This window comes from Myodes glareolus, chromosome 9, assembly GCF_982192425.1.
Source record: "Myodes glareolus chromosome 9, mMyoGla1.1, whole genome shotgun sequence".
NCBI classification, from domain to species: Eukaryota; Metazoa; Chordata; class Mammalia; order Rodentia; family Cricetidae; genus Myodes; species Myodes glareolus.
The window spans coordinates 1,462,344-1,478,215 of record NC_142034.1 but is presented as its reverse complement, the minus strand read 5'-3'; the positions used below and the strand labels follow the sequence as shown (position 1 = coordinate 1,478,215).

General features: G+C 51.5%; 1 protein-coding gene across 8 annotated transcripts in view; it reads left to right on the top strand.

The window, feature by feature from the left end:
* The first annotated feature begins 463 nt into the window (after positions 1 to 463).
* Positions 464 to 15,872, top strand: part of Aspscr1 (ASPSCR1 tether for SLC2A4, UBX domain containing) — a 38,899-nt gene continuing 23,490 nt past the window's right edge. For 3 of the 8 annotated variants that reach the window (XM_085694234.2, XM_085694230.2, XM_085694228.1), the window contains exons 1-5: positions 464 to 621; positions 1,571 to 1,626; positions 4,717 to 4,867; positions 5,987 to 6,087; positions 14,740 to 14,797. In XM_085694234.2, the coding sequence (XP_085550360.1) occupies positions 520 to 621; positions 1,571 to 1,626; positions 4,717 to 4,867; positions 5,987 to 6,087; positions 14,740 to 14,797 (468 nt within the window). In that variant the 5' untranslated portion in view covers positions 464 to 519. Of the gene's footprint in view, positions 622 to 1,570; positions 1,627 to 1,661; positions 1,772 to 4,716; positions 4,868 to 5,986; positions 6,088 to 14,739; positions 14,798 to 15,872 lie in introns of those variants that run through there. The other 5 variants (XM_085694235.1, XM_085694231.1, XM_085694229.2 and 2 more) reach the window with 4 other exon arrangements.

Sequence of the window (15,872 nt, the reverse complement as noted above, 5' to 3'; positions counted from 1 at the left end):
CCACCACACTTGGCCTAAGCACTTGGGGAAGACCAGCATAGAAGCGTTTGTCACCATGTGAAAATGATGATCACAGGAACATCTGAGAAGTTGGGGGAGGAAGGCTCAGCGCTCATCGGAGTGGGTGCAAAGAAGGCTAACTATGGTGTGGGTATATCTAGGACTCGGTGGCAGACAGGTGGCTGCAGGACCCGGGGTTGGCCGCAGGCAACGTGGCTTTCTTGCAGGCAGTCTCCAGAACGTGACGGATCTTGGGACCATGGGCGAGGGATGAAAAGAAAGCGCCCCTGGCAGCAGTGTGCGCCTCCCACACCAAAGAGCCCTTTAGGCGACTCCATAGGGACCAGTGCCCCCGCCTGCTCCACATGAGGCAGAGCCAGGGACGTGACCAGGGCGCCAGGGGCGGAGTCTGGGGCGGGGCCCCAGTCGGCCCCGCCCCCGAGGCCGCGTGGCCGTGCGTCCCGGCTGTTGCGGATAAAGTAGTTTGAGGCGAGCCGGCCGCGGTCACGTGAGCGGAAGATGGCGGCCCCGGCGGGCGGCGGGGGCTCCGCGGTGTCGGTGCTGGCCCCAAACGGGCGGCGCCATACGGTGAAGGTGACGCCGAGCACCGTACTGCTGCAGGTGCGGCCGCCGGCTCGGGTGGGGAACAGGCGGACGGGTGGACAGGCTGAGGGCCCGAGGTGGCCGCGCCCGGGCCCGCCCCTGCGGTTGCTCCCGGGCTGCGGGGCGGGGCCGGGCCCTGGTGGGCGGCGCTTGAGGCAGCCAATGGGTGCCTTTCGCGCGGCTGCCCGCCCCATTCCGTGGCTGGGTCCCGGGGGCGGGGCGGGATGCTCGGAGGCGCCTTTTCTGAGCCCCGGGACGGCTGGGGACCTCACCACCCCAAGGCCGTGCTGCTGGAGACCCGGAGTCTTCGGCACTTGTCCGAATTCAGCCTCCTCGGTCACCGGGAAGAGGGGCGCCCCTGCCTGCTCCGCTCAGGGGCGTCCCTCCGGACCTTGGATCGGCCTCGTCCGTGTGCCCGGAAGTGAATTTTGCTAAGTCATTCACTGCTTTTGACTGTCGCTGCTTGTGACCGCCTATGAATCACACACCTGTTTCTTGAACCTTTGTTGTTAGGTTGCAAAAGCGCATACTATTCAAATCTGTGTCAGGAGCCCATGGAGTGGGGAACACAGTTCAAAAATGAGGTTCTAGAGAACCTAATACAGCCCCACAACCCTCTGGCAGGACCCATTTGCAGTTGGGCTCATGCAGAGAAGATTCGGGTCATGCAGCAGTTGCACAGAGGCTGCTAGGCCCCAGAGTGAGACAAGAGATACAGAGTAGTCCCTGTAAGGCGGGTTGGTTATATCTGTGGTTAGCCTCCACCTAGAACCCAAAACATGGGACCAGGGTTGGACAGGCTGTGCCACAGTTTGGAGTCACCTGTAGGAAGGGGAAACACGACAGAATTTTTATGTACGGTTTGCTTGCTAAGCCTTGTTGAGTGAGATGTTTGGTGGGCTGGCCAGTGTGCCTGCCATATGAGTTCTCTGGTCCACGTAGGTTTTACTGTCCATTCGTCCCCTAGGTACTGGAGGACACATGCCGACGGCAGGACTTCAACCCCAGTGAATACGATCTGAAGTGAGTTTACTCAGGCTCAGCTGTGGGCTTCTCAATCCATCTGGTCCTTTTCTCAACACACAAACTGTCTCTGCTTTGGAAAAGCCCCCTTGGGTAGTTTAAAAGAAGTTTATTCTTATCCAGTTCAGAAGGCAAAGTCCAAAATGTAAGTGTCAGTATGACTGTACTCCGAATGTTCTAAGGGAGAGATGTTCTTATTTCTTTCACCTTCTGGCTGTCCAGGTTTTCTTTGGCTTGTGATTACATCATTACAGTTTCTGCCATCTCTTGGTCTGCTATAAGGACACAAGTCACTGGGTGTAGGGGTCCTCTGGTTAGTCCAGGATGACCTCATTTAATGTCCTCCCTTAACTTAACATCAAGAAATACCTCTACTGGGAGCTGGAGACATGGCTCAGAGGCTAAGAGCACTGACTGCTCTTCCAGAGGACCTGAGTTCAATTGCCAGCAACCACATGGTGACTCACAATCATCTGTAATGAGATCTGATGTCCTTGTCTGATGTGTAGGCAGAACACTATATACATAATAAATAAATATTTTTTTTAAAAAAATCAATACTTGTACCAAATAAGGTCATCCCCACAGGTTTTTAGGGGCAGAGACAATGATGTATCTTTTGGGAAGCACATCTTTTGGGCAGCATGTCTAACCCTACAGTGTAGGATTTTAGCTCATTTGAGTATGTAAGTTCCTGGTGGGGCTCTTAGTGCAAAGATCTGTTCATGCAGAAATGGGTAGAAACCTGTGAAGGGATTGTCACCCTCCCCCATTGTAGTATTCTCCGTGAAGGAATACTACTGATACAAAGAAAAGGGCAGGCCCTCCACCAGGTCCTCAGGGCTGAGGCCGCAGGAGGGTGCGTTTCATGCATGGTATTTCTCCTTTGAGACAGAGATGTGTTTTCACAGCCTTGTTGTTGTTCGAACACAAGAGCCCACTCTCCCCTGACCTTTTCCACACTACATTCGGAGCTTTCTAGGAAGATGTTTCTTTGAAAAGATATCTGCATCAGGCTGTTCCAGGCTCCAGCTCCCATTCTGGTCATCTCACAATCACAGAACATGTGCTCCGAGTGGCCAGGATACCCTGCCACAAAGCCTTGTGCCAGCACTGTTCTGTTAACCTGCCCGTGGTCCACATAATGGTGTCTGGTTGGAGTAATGATTATAATTTGAGTCAGTTCCTCTACAACACTGTATTAGCTTTGCCCTAGCCTCTCCTTTCCATCCGCTGACTGTAATTTGTTTAAGAAGTGCTGTGACTGCCCTGGCTGGTGCCCGGCAGTAGACATGGTGAGGGCCTTCTCTCTGCCCGTCACTGTCAGCTCGCAAGCCTACGGCAGCTTGCAGTTTTGAACTGTGCCGAGGACCGGGATCAACAGTGTCTCATTCTCAGTTCTGCTTTTATCTCTCTGTTTTCCTTTTCTTTTGCGAGACAGGGTCTCACTGCCTCTGGCTGAACTGGAATTCATTGTGTAGCCCAGGCTGGCTTTGAGCTCACAGATCCTCCTGAGCATTGGGATTAAAGGTGTTGCCCCCACACCTGGCTCATTCTCAGTTCTTCCAAACATTCTTGGACTTTGTACATAGGTCACAGTCGCCAAAACTGCTATTCCCAACAGCATCTTGGGTTTATAATGTGGGGCTAGTCACTTTCTATATTCAAAAGTGGTTGGCGATAAACCATATATTCAGATTTCACACAAATGTATCTATCTAGTTTTGTAGTTTCCTCCTGAATGTTCATTAAAACAGAGTCAGAGTCTGAGTCCTGTTGTCCTCTATAGTCCTCAGGTGGCCCATGCACGTCCTCAGGCAAGGTTGTGCTATTTTGTGCGGTGTGTGAGCTGTAGGTCGGATAGTTGTTCTCATTCCTGTAGAATCTTGGGATGAGAAGGAACAAGGTTAGGAAGGCAGCTGGGTAAGGCTGCGGCGCTTTCCCCAGGGATGGCATTGGCCCAGCTTCTCTCCCTTCTTGCCTGCTCTTCTCGTCCAAAGGGCAGGTAATAGCCTCCTGGTGACTCATACTGAGTTGCCAGGAGCCATGTATCAGATCCAAGTGTCACCTTTGTGTGTCCTGAACTGTCATTGACTCTCCAGTTTTGAACTGAGCTCTCTGGAAAGGGCAAACATCTTGGAGGCTGCTTCCAAGATAATGCCTGAGTCTCCACTGATGCTTCTAGATCTGTTGGTCCTTCGGTGCTTCTGAGAAGCTGTACGTTTGAAGCCCCTAAAAGCCCTTGGAGCCTCCCTGCACACTAACCCCTCATGGTGTAAGGCGGAGAGGCGATGGCTAATGTGACTTTGTATCTTGCCTGGTTTCACTCTGAATTTCTGTAAGGACATCGGACTGGGCCGTCCCAGAGGCGGGTCTTGTACGATCGCCTTCCTATGCTTGTTTCATGCTCCTCTGGGTAGCAGCAGGCGGGAGTGATGGGACTGGTATATATTTCCTGAGCCAGAGCAACTTTGGCAACTGGAACGACAGGACTCTTAGGTGGAATTTTATTGGTCTTGCTCGAGACAGCTTTCTTTTTTCTTCTTATTTTATACATAATTGTGTATGGTCCATGAATGCCAAACGTGCTTGTGGAGGTCAGGACGCTTGCTGAAGTCAGTTCTCTTCCGTTACCAGCTGGCTGTCACCCATCACGTAGGGATTTTTATGGGTCAAGGTTTCCAAAAGTCTAAGCTGGCCTCCAATTCTCTACATACGCAAGATGATCTTGAACTCCTGATCCTTCTGTGTCTACCGTCTAAGTACTGGGGTTACAGGCATGTAATCCTACCATACCAGGGTTGTACAGTGCTGGTGATTGAACTATACCAAATGAGCCACATTCCTGAGGGTCAGCTCTCAGGCCAGCATCTGCTGCAGTATCTCTAGGTACCACCCTCACCTTTGGATAGGCTCATCCTGTTGTATCCCCTCCGTATCCCTGCCAGTCCTGTGCCTCCCTAAAGCTCCCTGTACTCCAAGACTTCACCTCTTGTTTCTTCAAGTCCTAAGTCTGTGCTCTGGGAGCTGAGGGAGCGGTAGGCATGGGGCTATGTCCTCAGGGATGTCTGTGGTATGTCTGTTCTGCAGGTTTCAGAGGACTGTGCTCGACCTCTCTCTCCAGTGGAGATTTGCCAACTTGCCTAACAATGCCAAGCTAGAGATGGTGCCTGTGTCCCGCAGCCGTGAGGGGCCTGAGAACATGGTAGGTGTCCAGCTGGAGATGGGGCCTGAGAACATGGTAGGTGTCCAGCTGTGAAGCGCGATGGCACTGCCCCTCTGCCTCTGCCGGCGTTGTGGAGCAGGGGATGGCACCGCCGTGGGCTGGATGGGAGCTGTGCCGAAGCTTTGCCCATGGGTCTGAGAAGGACTGGAGGTCGAGACAAGTCCTGCGGTCCATTCTGCCTTCCTCAGTTAAGCCAAAGCTACATTTTCTGCTTGAATAACTCAGGACTGGGAGTGAAAAATTTCTTCCTTATGCAGGTGTTTTTTGGTTTTTTTTTTTTTTTTTGGTGTGTGTATGTGTGTTGTTTTGTGTTTTGGTTTTGTTGGGGTTTGTTGGTAACACTGTACCAGCTGGATGTTTCTGATCAGAGATCCTGAATTTTTGTACAGACGTGGCTGACAGACACTTGCTTCTCACTCAGCCTCCCTAGAGCCCTTGCTGGGCCTCAGCTGTAGCTTTCCACCTACTGACATGCTCTAGAGCAGTTGCAACCCTTGGGGAATCAGGTGACACTTTCACAGGGGTCATATACTAGATATCCTGCATACCGTATATTTACATTATGATTCATAACAGTGGCAAATTTGTGGTTATGAAGTAACAATGGAATAGTTTTATGGTTGTGGGTCAGCACCACGTGAGGAACTGTGTTAATGAGCTGCAGCATTAGGAAGGTTGAAGACCACTGCTGGAGGGGGTTGTAGCTCATGTGTTCCTCGTTGAAGGTACAGTTGCTATGAGACATACAAAAGTGGTATGCTCAGTAATAAACAGAGACTTAGAAAACGCCAGTTATCGGTCCTCTGTGCTGTGCAATAGCCTGCCCTGAAGTTGGGGACATCTTACTCAATGTTCCTATCTCACAGGATGCTGGGGCTCATCTTTGGTCTCCCAGAGAGGCTGCACCGGTGCTGTCTGCGGCTGGGGGTAGTGGTTAAGGGGGCATTTCCGTGACAGTTCACTGATGTGCAGCCATTTCCTTGGTGATACAGCCCTCCTGAAAAGCCCCCTCGGGCATCATACCCCTCCTCAGTATTTGTGTTCAGGAGGTGGGGAGTTCCTGGCTCTGGGAATCTGGGTCTGTTGGGATAGTGTGTTTCTTCCTAATTCTGGGTTAACTTCTCACCTCTCCAGGTTCGAATTGCATTACAGCTGGATGATGGCTCCAGGCTGCAGGACACTTTTTGTTCCCGCCAGACACTCTGGGAGCTCCTCAGCCATTTTGTACAGACTAGGTGAGCTCTGGCAGGCAGATCCCAGGCTCTTTCCCGCCCCCTCCTGGCAGAGGTCTGAAACCCACACTGTGCTTCTGGCTCTGGCTTTTGCAGTCCTGACTGAATGGAGGTGCGCAGTTGAAGGTCTTGGCAGCTCAGCTTCCAGGCCTGCTGGCCTTTTGTCCTCCAAAGAGAGCAAAGGTGTTCCTCCATCTTTGTCGGGACTCAAAAGATCCCAAGGACTGATGAACTGCAAAGGGAAATGAAATGTCTCCCCATGCCTGTGTAAGATCTGTGTTTTGAGGATCCTTGATTAGAATGAGCTTGTTGCTGTGACATTGCTTTATACAATGAGTTCTTCTGATGTGCATCTGTAGTTCTTGTTGGTTAATACTGCAAATGCTATTCTGAAGTGTGTAAATAGTATTTAAGTGGGATGGGAGTCTATTTTTTTTTTTTTTTTTTTTTTTTTTGGTTATTGTTGCTTTTTTTTTTCTTTCTTCAAGACAGGGTTTCTCTGTGTGGCCCTGACTGCCCTGGAACTTGCCCTGTAGACCAGGCAAGCCTTGAACTCAGACATCCACTTCCCTCTGCCTCCCGAGTAGTGGGATTAAAGGCACGTGCACACACACACACACACACACACACACCACCACAAGTCTGACAAGCATGCTAGGAGTAGTATTTGCTGTATGACTGTAGGTGAGTTGCTGCCCTTCCTGGGTCTGTGCCCTCATTTGAGCCATGGCTGTGTGTGGACAAAGTAGGCTAATGTGTCTGGTGCAGCGAGATGTGGCCTGGCACAGTGCTCTGTGTGTGGGGGAGCGTGACTCTGGATCTGGTGCCCATGTGGCCCCACGAGGGAAGTGTGCCCGGCTGTAGCAGTGCCTGACTGCTGTGGACAGGAAATGTCGTGCTGTCCCAGTGAGTGTGGTATGAGGTCTGCAGGTTCCCTTCTCTAAGACACTGGTGTCAGCAGCACCAGTGGCCATGGGAATTGAGGCCAGGTCTGAAGTGGATTTAAGAATGAGTTAAGGGGGCTGGAGAGATGACTCAGTGGTTAACAGCACGGACTGCTCTTCCAGAGGACCTGAGTTCAGTTCCCAATGCCTGATGGTAGCTCATGACTGTCTGTAACTCCAGTTCCAGAGGACCCGACACTCTCACACAGACATACATTTGGGCGAACACCAATGCACATAAGATAGGAATGTTAATTATTTAAGGAATAATTGAGTTGAAGTTAGATGTGAGCAGCTATGTAAATATGAGGTCCATGTGATGGCCGGGGAGAGTTGGTGGCTGTGTTGGACAAGAACTCTAGGACTTGTCATGTCCTTAGAGTGCTGGTCAGATCGTAGACACAACTGGCTAAAAAGGATCACTCAGGCTGCGGATTTAGTTCAGTGGGGAGCATTTATCACGTGTGTATAAGACCCTGAGTTTGATACCTGATAACATTTATGTGCATGAGGGCGCACACACACACAGAGCACATTCTAATGCTAGGCATGGCTTCTGTCCATAATTCAGGACACTGAGGCAGGAGGCTTGTGAGTTTGAGGCCATCCTGTGTTACACAGTGAGTTACTGACCAGCTTGGGCTATGTAGCATGACCTTGTCTCCTAAAACAGGGGATGAAAGAAGACAGGAAGGCAGGCTGGCTGGGTGACTGGTAGGCTGGTAGGCTAAGGTGAGAAGGAGTTGTTGGAATGTAGGAACACAGCAGCAGTTGGGGCCACCTCAGTGTAAGGCTTGTCTGTCACCTGGCTAGAGTCCTGCTGCAGCTACGTGGGCTCCTCCCCATGGTGGCTGTGGGTATTGACTAACCGAGCAGGGGAGAATGGGAGCTATTGCAGACCTGGGCTAGTGCTTGGACCGGGCGGCATGGAGTTCAGCTCTTTGGAGGATAGAAGCTCCATATCAATGGGGGGCAGAGGGCAGATCACTCAGGGAAGTTGGGTTGCTGGGTCTTCTGTGCCAGGGCACTCACTACAAAGCAGTCCAGAGGACAGAGGCTCCAGACCGAGCCTGGCCGCAGCCGAGAGCTTTGCAGAACTGAAGACCAGTGGCCCTGACTGAAGGCTTGTGTAGACCCACAGCAGGTCAAGGACCCTTATCAGGGGATGCTGTGAAATGCACGACCTGGGTATGGAAATGATTCTGTTCCCTTCCCGGGGGGCACAGGCCAGAACCCCTGATAGAGACAGAGCAGTGCCTTCAAGATCTGCTTGTGCTAGAATTCTTTCTCTTGCCAGGGTGTCACAGAAGAGTGAGGGTAGAACAGACAGCCCTGGGTGTGAAAAGGCCCAGTTCACTCTGCATGTCTCTGAAAGAAGCTGCTGGTCTCCAGGAAAGGAGACTACAGACTTCCTGCTGGGGTACTTGGGCAGTTTTCCTCAAAGGAGCATGGGGTAGGTACAAATAAGCAGAATAGCTATAGGAAAGGTGTTAGGAGAAAAGAAACGCCTTAGAGCCAGGGCACTGTTCTTAGGTGTCTCCTAGGCGACACCAAAAGTGGAGGGCTGCTGCTTCTTTACTGCTTGAAATGGCCCAGAGTATCTTAGGTTCTCTGTTGGTGAGGGGCTGACAGAACTGGAAAAGGTGGGAGAACACCTGGTGTCCCTGTCTCTCAGGATGTGTTGACTCTTGCAATGAGTGCAGTTGGAGACACAGATAATAGCATGATTCAAGAGACTATGCAGCCCCGAGATCAGTGCCTCTGGACCCATGACAGTTAGCATGTCTGCCCATGAATATTATAGATACTTTTTAAACATGGGAGTATTGGATAGAGAGTGATTTATGCCCAGCTTTCTCATGATACTATGGATTGAACCTAGGGCTTTGTGCTTGCTAGGCCTGTGTTCTACCACTAATTATATCCTTAGCCCACTCTTTACTTTTTACTCAGCGTGTGTATGTACACTTGCCAATTCAGGTAGATTGGTTGGCCAGTAAGCCCCAGGGACATTCCCGTGTCTGCCTCCTGGCATTGGTATTACAGGTTTTGCCCCTAGGCCCAGCTTTTTCATGTGACATCTGGACTCAGATATTCATTTTATGTGGGAAGCATTTTCTTGTCTAAGCCATCTCACTGCCCACTCCTTTTACTTTTTTTTTTTTTCTCCTTTTACTTTTTGAGACAGGGTTTCACTTGTTTGCCCAGGCTGCCCTTGAACTTACTCTGTAGCCTAGGCTGGCCTTGGATACAGTCTTCTTGCCTCAGACTCCTGGATGTTTGCATGCTGTCTTCTGTTTCCTCACGTCTCTCTTGTTTGTTTGTGATTGCCATAAACACTTTCCTGAAGATCCTCAGTGTCCCTTCTTGCATGCTGTCTCTGTGAGTGACCCTAGCCTCCATTCGTATGCCTGATTTGTGTACCTGTGCTGACAGGCCCTGCTCCTCATTGTGTGGCCTGCACAGGCAGAGCTAGAGTGGACCACTCAGCTTTCTGCCATCCTGCTTCCTCCCTCAGGATAAACTCAGAGATAGAATCACTGGACCAAGAGGTAAGACCACCCATGATTTCCAGTTCTGAACTTTGAGACCCGAGCTGCTGCCCGCTCATGCCCCATGGTAGGTGCATTTCAGTCTCACAGTGAGGGTAGGGACTGTGTAGCAGGGACAGCAGGCTCATCAGTGCATATGATGCAAAGCAAGTTCCAAGTGGGGAGTCCAAGCTCTAGGTCTTCACCTCCGTGATGCTTCCTGGAATGCCCATGGGAGTGCCAGAGACTGGGCACTGAGGCTCTCATAGCGAATATAAAGCATGCTTTGTGTGTATTTGTTTGGAGGGCACTGGGTGGCTTTCTGGACTGGAAGTAGCATAGCTTTGGAAAGTGGTTCTTTCTGGTCTGAGCCACCCCCACGCAGATCACTGGGGATGTCTTGTAGGGCCACATGTGCTGGTCATGGACATAACCCAGAGCTATAGAAACTATATTAATGAAAAAGTAAAAAGAAATGTAATTAACTTTATTGATAAGTTTAACTAAGTACATCTAAAATGTTACCCTTTAAAGGTGGGTGGTGGTGGTGTACCTGGGAGGCAGAGGCAGAGGCGGAGCTCTGTGAGTTCAGAGTGAGATCCAGGACAGCCAGGTCTACACAGCACAGTGAAACCCTGTGTCAAACAACAATAACAACAAGAATGTTATCCTTTGAACATGCAATCAGTTGAAGATTAGGTTATTTATGGTTAGAGGCTTTTGAGGATTTATTTATTTGTTGGGTTGTTTTTTTTGAGACAGGATTTCTTTGTGTAACCCTGGCCGTCCTGGAACTCACTCTAGACCAGGCTGGCCTTGAACTCAGGAATCTTCCTGCCATCTCCTGCCTCTGCCTCCTGAGTGCTGGGATTAAAGACATCACCACCATGTCTGGCTTGAAGATTTGTTTATTTCTGTTTTTCATGTTTTTGTCTGCATGTATGTGTGTATATGTATGTATTTATGTATATATGTATGCTTGGTATACATACATATAACTGAATGTTATAGATGGTATACATCCATAACTCCCCTGGAGCTGGAGTTTACAGATGCTCGTGAGCCACCACGTGGGTGCTAGGAACTCAAGCAGCAGTGCTCTTGACTGCTGAGCCGTGTGTACAGACCTGGAATGAAAGTTACTGGGAGCTTCGGCCAGCCCTAGCTGCTGCCTCCAAGACTGGCCAGGCCTGCTGTCTACTTCTCTGGTTGCTGACTCTGATGCAGACATCATCACTGGCCATGCAGATGTGCCCATGCTTGCTTTAGGGTCGTATGCTGGAGCACCCTTCCAGTGGTTGAGCAAGACACAAATGGAAACAAGAGTGTCCAAAGGCCATAGGAGTGTAGATTAAGAATGTGTGGGGCTTTCTTTGTAGTGTGACCCAGGCCTCCTGCTATGAGTCAGAATTTACCACACGTCCGGAGGTCCTGCGGCTATCCACTCAGCCCACATGGGTGTGTAGTCAGTAGGGCCAGTCCAGCAGGCCACATCAGGCAAGTGGCCACCAGGAAGTGTTGAGTAAGACAGATGAGATGGGGTGTGAGGGTCTGGGAGGACATGAACTGAAGGGTGTGCTTTAGAACACCCCAGGATTCAGGCAGGTTCAGACTCTGCCTGTCTGCGCCCCCAGGCTGCTCTCTGAAGTCTGCTTGGGAACAGTGTGGTGGCTTTTTTGTTTGTTTGTTTGTTTTGTAAATGTCAAATTCGTGAACTCAGTGCAGAGGGGACTTGTCCTCGCTGGGTCCTCTTCCTTGCACCTGTCCCTTTTCTACCCTGGCCTTACTATGTAGCCCAAGCCCTTTCTCTGCCCCCCCCCTTGAGTGATTAGCTACAATTCTCAGGAGAGCTGGGTGATTTGGGGGGGTCCACAGGGTATGACACGTTGTGAAGGAGACTGTGGGTGAGCATAGCACTCCTGGGGCTCTGAGGTCAAGCCCTGTGGCCATATTCAGGGTAGATTTGGTACCCAGTGGGTAGCAGCTCAGCTCCTGGCTAAAACTGTCTGGGTAGCACATAAAACTTCCTTCCTTAGACTTGTGTAGGCTCAGTTGTCTGGGCCTCCTTGTTCCTCTAGACAAGGCATGAGCCCAAGGGGCTTCACTGTCACGTGGCACTGGGCACTGGTACCTCGTGCTCCAATGATTAGACTTCACCCTCAGAGGGCACCTAAACCAGGAAAAGCCATGCTACCTGTGTGTCATTCTTGTATCTGGGGACATGGTAGTGCCAGGCTTTTCTTGGCAGTGCTAATGTTAACACCTGTCCTGTGTTAGTGAGGTCTGAACAGATGAAGTATACACATATTGTAGATGGTGCTTGTCCTCAACATATAGTGCTCTCACTAGGAGCTGAGTCCCAAGTACCCAGACTCTCCACCCCTGAGGGGATGATGAGCTTTGTGGTGGGTGAGGCAGGCTTCTGAAGCCAACAGCAGTGGCATCTCTGTCCTGCCAGGGGAGGCTTGCTGGTCTTGGAGACCTTGCTTGATACCATTAACACTTTCCTTTGTGCCTAGGAGTATCTCTCATGTGGGTGAGCAGGCTCCTTAGACTCCATTAGCCACCCCTAGTGGTACATTTCTCATGTGGAGCGTGATGTCCTGTGGCTCAGTCTAGCCTGGGGGGAAAGGGTAGACCCTGTGAAGTCTGTGGGCCGTGATGGTGTCCTCACTAGTGTATAAGGGGATGTCTTCCAGTCCCACCACCAGGACTGGCAGTTCTGCTTGCTAGGCAGGGGTGGCAGGTCTGGAAGCTATTTTGGCTGCCCCTTCCTGGGCCTGTGGCCACATGGCATGTTTACACACTGCTCCTCTCAGACTGCACAAGGGAATTTGATCCGCCTGCTGCTTGCTTTGGAGAAGCTGCACATCCTAGCTGGCCACTGTCTGATAACTTGTTGTTGGGCTCTGTTCCCATCTGTGGTTTGTTATCCTATAATACCCCAGGTAAGGACTCCCAGAAGGGATATTGCATTGACTATCCTCTTGCTGCTAGTTTGGGCATTAGGGTCAGGTGACCAGGCAGTATGGCCTTCTTGCAGGAGTGTGTTGTGTGTCTGGTATCTGGGAGGCAAAATCTCTTAGTGTTCTTGTCTTCCTTCCCAGTCTGTATCTTTGTTCTGTAGCCTGTTGTCTTGGGCCAGGAAGGGTAGTCCCAGTACAGGGACACTACAGTTCTGCTTGGCCTTGTATGGAGGGGATACCCGCATATCATACACAGCCCACTGAGTCAGAAGCCTGGCTTGCAGGGTGGGCTTTGTGGTCTCCTCAAACTCTGTTGCTGTCTTGCTATCCTGGCAAGGCCTCTGGAGACAGGTGGAGCAGCAGTGCTGGGCCTTGTCAGGAGTGGGCACATACCAGGGCAGCACCAGAGCTGAGTACCAAAAACAACACACAGGCTGCAGAGGTCTGCTAGTGGGCTTAGGCTCAAATGCTCATCTGCTTTTCTGCTGTCCTTGCTGTGGGGCTATGGATTCGACACTCAGTCCTGTACTAATGCTTGGGTTTTTTGTTGTTGTTGTTTTGTTTTTTGGGGGGGGTTGTTTGTTTTTTTCACCAATGCCAGGTTCATACCTGTGACCCTGACCCATTGGAGCTGTGTTTGGCACACGTGTGCCCCAAAGGTCCTTTGAGCACTTGGGATTGATCACGGTTTCCAAATGAGGAATCCTTCCTGTACGTGTGTCTCATATCTAGATGCTCCTCTCATGCTGGCTCCTCCCTCTCCCGGCCCTGCCCCATCCAAGCCAACACTGAACTAATCCTTGCTTCCCGACTTCTGGCCACCAGCTCAGTTCCTTGTGGTCTAGGCCGTGATGGCCATGAGACCTGGCTGGGGTGTGGTTTTCTCCTTTGCCTGGTCCTTGCCTACGGGCCCAACTTCTCCCTATCCCTTTGGAGAGCATGTTTTCACTAAGGTCTGAGATGGGACCTCTTGATAAGAAACTAACTCCTGTTCTGTTGTCATGGGCACTGGCAGAGGAGATGCTCAGGGCCTGACTAGTTACTCTGTGTGTCAGCAAAAGGTGGGCTATAGTGTGTGTGTGTGTGTGTGTGTGTGTGTGTGTGTGTGTGTGTGTGAGAGAGAGAGAGAGAGAGAGAGAGAGAGAGAGAGAGAGAGAGAGAGAGAGAGAGAGACTTATTGTGCTTGGGTACAGCCAGCGCTCTCTGGGTGCTCCTTGTGGCTCCATGTGCGGAGTGGCAGTATGTGGAGAAAAGAGAAAGGGGCCAAGTGCTGGGCCCTCAGGGCATTGTTTGAAAGGTGATGAGGTCGGTAGAGATGGTAGAGAATGGAGAGTGGGGGTAGAGACTGCTGTGTCTGTCATCTGTCTGGGGTGCTCTCCAGCCCTTTCCTGCTCTCTGCCCTGGCCTCAGCTTGTCAGTGGAACTGAGTGCTGTGTGTGTCTGCCTCCAGGATGGGGCAGACCTGCTCTCTCATCCTGTAACCGTCACCTTGGGAGCTAACCCTGTAGACATCTGGATGTGCTTCATAAGGGGGCAGTACTCCTACTCTCTGTGTCCAGGCACAAATGGGACCCTTGTGCTTTTCAGCACTAAAGGGACGGACATGGCGAGAACTCGGTGGAATCCAGTGCAATCCAGTCCTTGGGGCACTGGTTCAAGTCCCAATTTGTCAGCCATTATTTCAAGTTGCCGGCGGGTTGAGAACTCTCTAGCCCTTCTGCTCCCCTCCCTCAGTCCTACTGTTCCCTCTGGGGGTCTGGGCTAATGGAATAGTTCATGGCAGTGCGTGTAGCCTTGGGAACCTAGGCTGCTTAGAGTCTGCTGAATGCATCTGTGTCTTGAACTGGTCTTGGGTGTCTGCTCTGGGAGGCAGTTCCAGGTAAAGGCTAGACTCAGGACCCTCCAGACTGCTTGGAGGTTTTCTCCTTCAGGCTCATGCCATGTGGTGGCCTTTTGACTAGAGGGGTTAGGAAGAATCCTTGGCCATGTGCTAATGGCTGAGGCTGCTCTTGGGGCTCCGTGCAGCCCTTGGCAGCTTCCTTCTGGAGGTTATGGGAGGATATAAGAGAGAGTTAGAAAGGCTGGGGCTGGCTTCCAGAGGTCTCAGGCCCTGAGCCTGGATCCCTGCAATTTTCAAGAAGCTGGGTTAGGGGCCCTGAAGTCTCTGCTATCCCTTGTGGTGGACTCGTGATGTTTTCTTTATTCTTTCTACAGGGAGCGTCTGCAGCAGCTGGAGGAGAGGACTCCCGTCTGTGTGTACATGAGGGATGAGGTAGGTGTTGGCCATCCGATTGCTCTCCTGCACTCCCGCAGCCCAGCCCACTTTCCAACCTGGAAATTTCACTGACTTGAGTCTTCAAAGCAGTGGCGGGAGCAACAGCTCCTGAAAGCATGATGTGTTCTGTGGAAAAAAGCGGAACAGCCGGCTCCACTGGAAGCCGACCGCGGCCGCCTGGGCTGCTCCTGAAACCTCCCTCAGTGCCCTGTTTGTTTTTTCAGCTTCTCTCAAAGCCGGAGAGTCACAAAAGTGGTTTCATTTTAGTAAATATTTGCTTTGCTCCGTGTTTTGATCTTTTTCAAAACTGAGTGCAGCATGGCGCAGGCGAAGCTGGCAGTGAGGCTGGGCCGGCCCGCCAGCCCCACCCGCCACCGCGAGGACCCTCCTAGCCCGGGTCCCCTGACCTCACAGGGGCTTTTTGTTTCTTCCCTGGCCCAGTGCCTTGTCCTGGCTTAGGCAAAGGCTTGCAGTTTCTGCGGGTCCTCAGGAAGGCCCTGGGGTGGGACAGGACTTTCTCTGTTATCCCCATTTGAGATTCCTGATCCCAAGGGCATGTGGGGCATGGGGAACTGTGAAGGGTGCAGGAGGCTGCTCTGACCACACTCTTCCTGTGAAGAGATGAACCACGGGGCCCCAGGGACCCCAGCCTGATCATCCTGCCCGGCCACATACTTTGGGTCTCATGCTATGCATGGCTGTCTGCCCTTGTGGATAGCTCCTCAGAGGGCCGGCATTGGTCCAGTGGGTGTGACCAGTCTTGCCTGAGCCCTTTGCCCTGAACCAAGTTGTCAGAAGTGACTTGGGAGAGGGGAGGACCTAGACAGACTGGGCAGTGTTTCTGAAGTAGCTGAGGCCGGAGATGGTAGAGCTGTTGCCACAGTCAGATGGTGTGCTGACAGGGCTCTGTCACCCTGGTCAGACCATGCATTCTGATTTGGGGCTTCTACAGCTCAAAGAGTTTTGAAGAGTGGGTGCCATCACCTTGCCTTTGGTCTACCAACAGGGTGGACTCTCTTTGTGGCCTGGTAGACACCTGTGTGGTACTAAGAAGGACCTGATGCAAGATACC